Genomic DNA, 646 nt, shown 5'->3' with positions numbered 1-646 from the left:
ACATGTTCAAGATGCAAGCATTATGGGCATAATCGAAGGACTTGCCCAAATTCAATACCGCTAAGCCCGGAAAATTCAGATGATGACTGGTCTACGGGTCTAAGTGCCGCTAATAGTGATAGTTAAGTATTAAGGAGGAGTGGGATTTTCCATGTATGATATTTGCCGTTATTTGGAGTTCTTAACGAAATTATAATTTGTTTGCTTCAATTTTTACTTTTTAAAATGAAATCTAAAGATTTTACCTTCCTTTTTTTTTTTCTTTAAAAGTAAATGCAATCTTGCTTATTTGAGGTTTTTAGGTTTTATATATGGAGTTCTCCAGGTCTCTATGTTTTTGGCTTATGAATGTTAGAAAATCGATGCAATTCTACTGCAAAGAAATTGAGAATTAGGGTTTCAAAGAGGGCCAAACGTCCCCATAAAGCAGGTGAATGGCAGATAATTTGAGTGGTAAATTATGTCTAATATCCTTACGCAACGCAATGACCATTGTACCTTGACAGCCTTCGCAGCTTCAGCCAAACCTGTCATTGGCATTGAATCTTAAATTTTTTTTCATCGATAAATGTAAAATTTTATAGATCAAATTTCATTTACAAATACGGCATACCTGGGAAATCAAAAGTGAAGTAACCAATTTTAT

General features: G+C 34.1%; 1 protein-coding gene across 2 annotated transcripts in view; it reads left to right on the top strand.

The window, feature by feature from the left end:
- The window catches only part of LOC111367273, a 3,389-nt gene extending 3,139 nt beyond the window's left edge, over positions 1 to 250 (top strand). Inside the window, exon 4 of one of the 2 annotated variants that reach the window (XM_022988064.1) lies at positions 3 to 250. In XM_022988064.1, the coding sequence (XP_022843832.1) occupies positions 3 to 126 (124 nt within the window). In that variant the 3' untranslated portion in view covers positions 127 to 250. The remainder of the gene's footprint in view (positions 1 to 2) is intronic. The other variant, XM_022988055.1, reaches the window with a different exon arrangement.
- The last annotated feature ends 396 nt before the right edge of the window (positions 251 to 646 follow it).

The sequence above is a fragment of the Olea europaea genome, chromosome 2, assembly GCF_002742605.1.
Source record: "Olea europaea var. sylvestris chromosome 2, O_europaea_v1, whole genome shotgun sequence".
NCBI lineage: Eukaryota > Viridiplantae > Streptophyta > Magnoliopsida > Lamiales > Oleaceae > Olea > Olea europaea.
The sequence above is the reverse complement of the archived record's forward strand: the minus strand, read 5'-3'. Positions and strand labels throughout refer to the sequence as shown.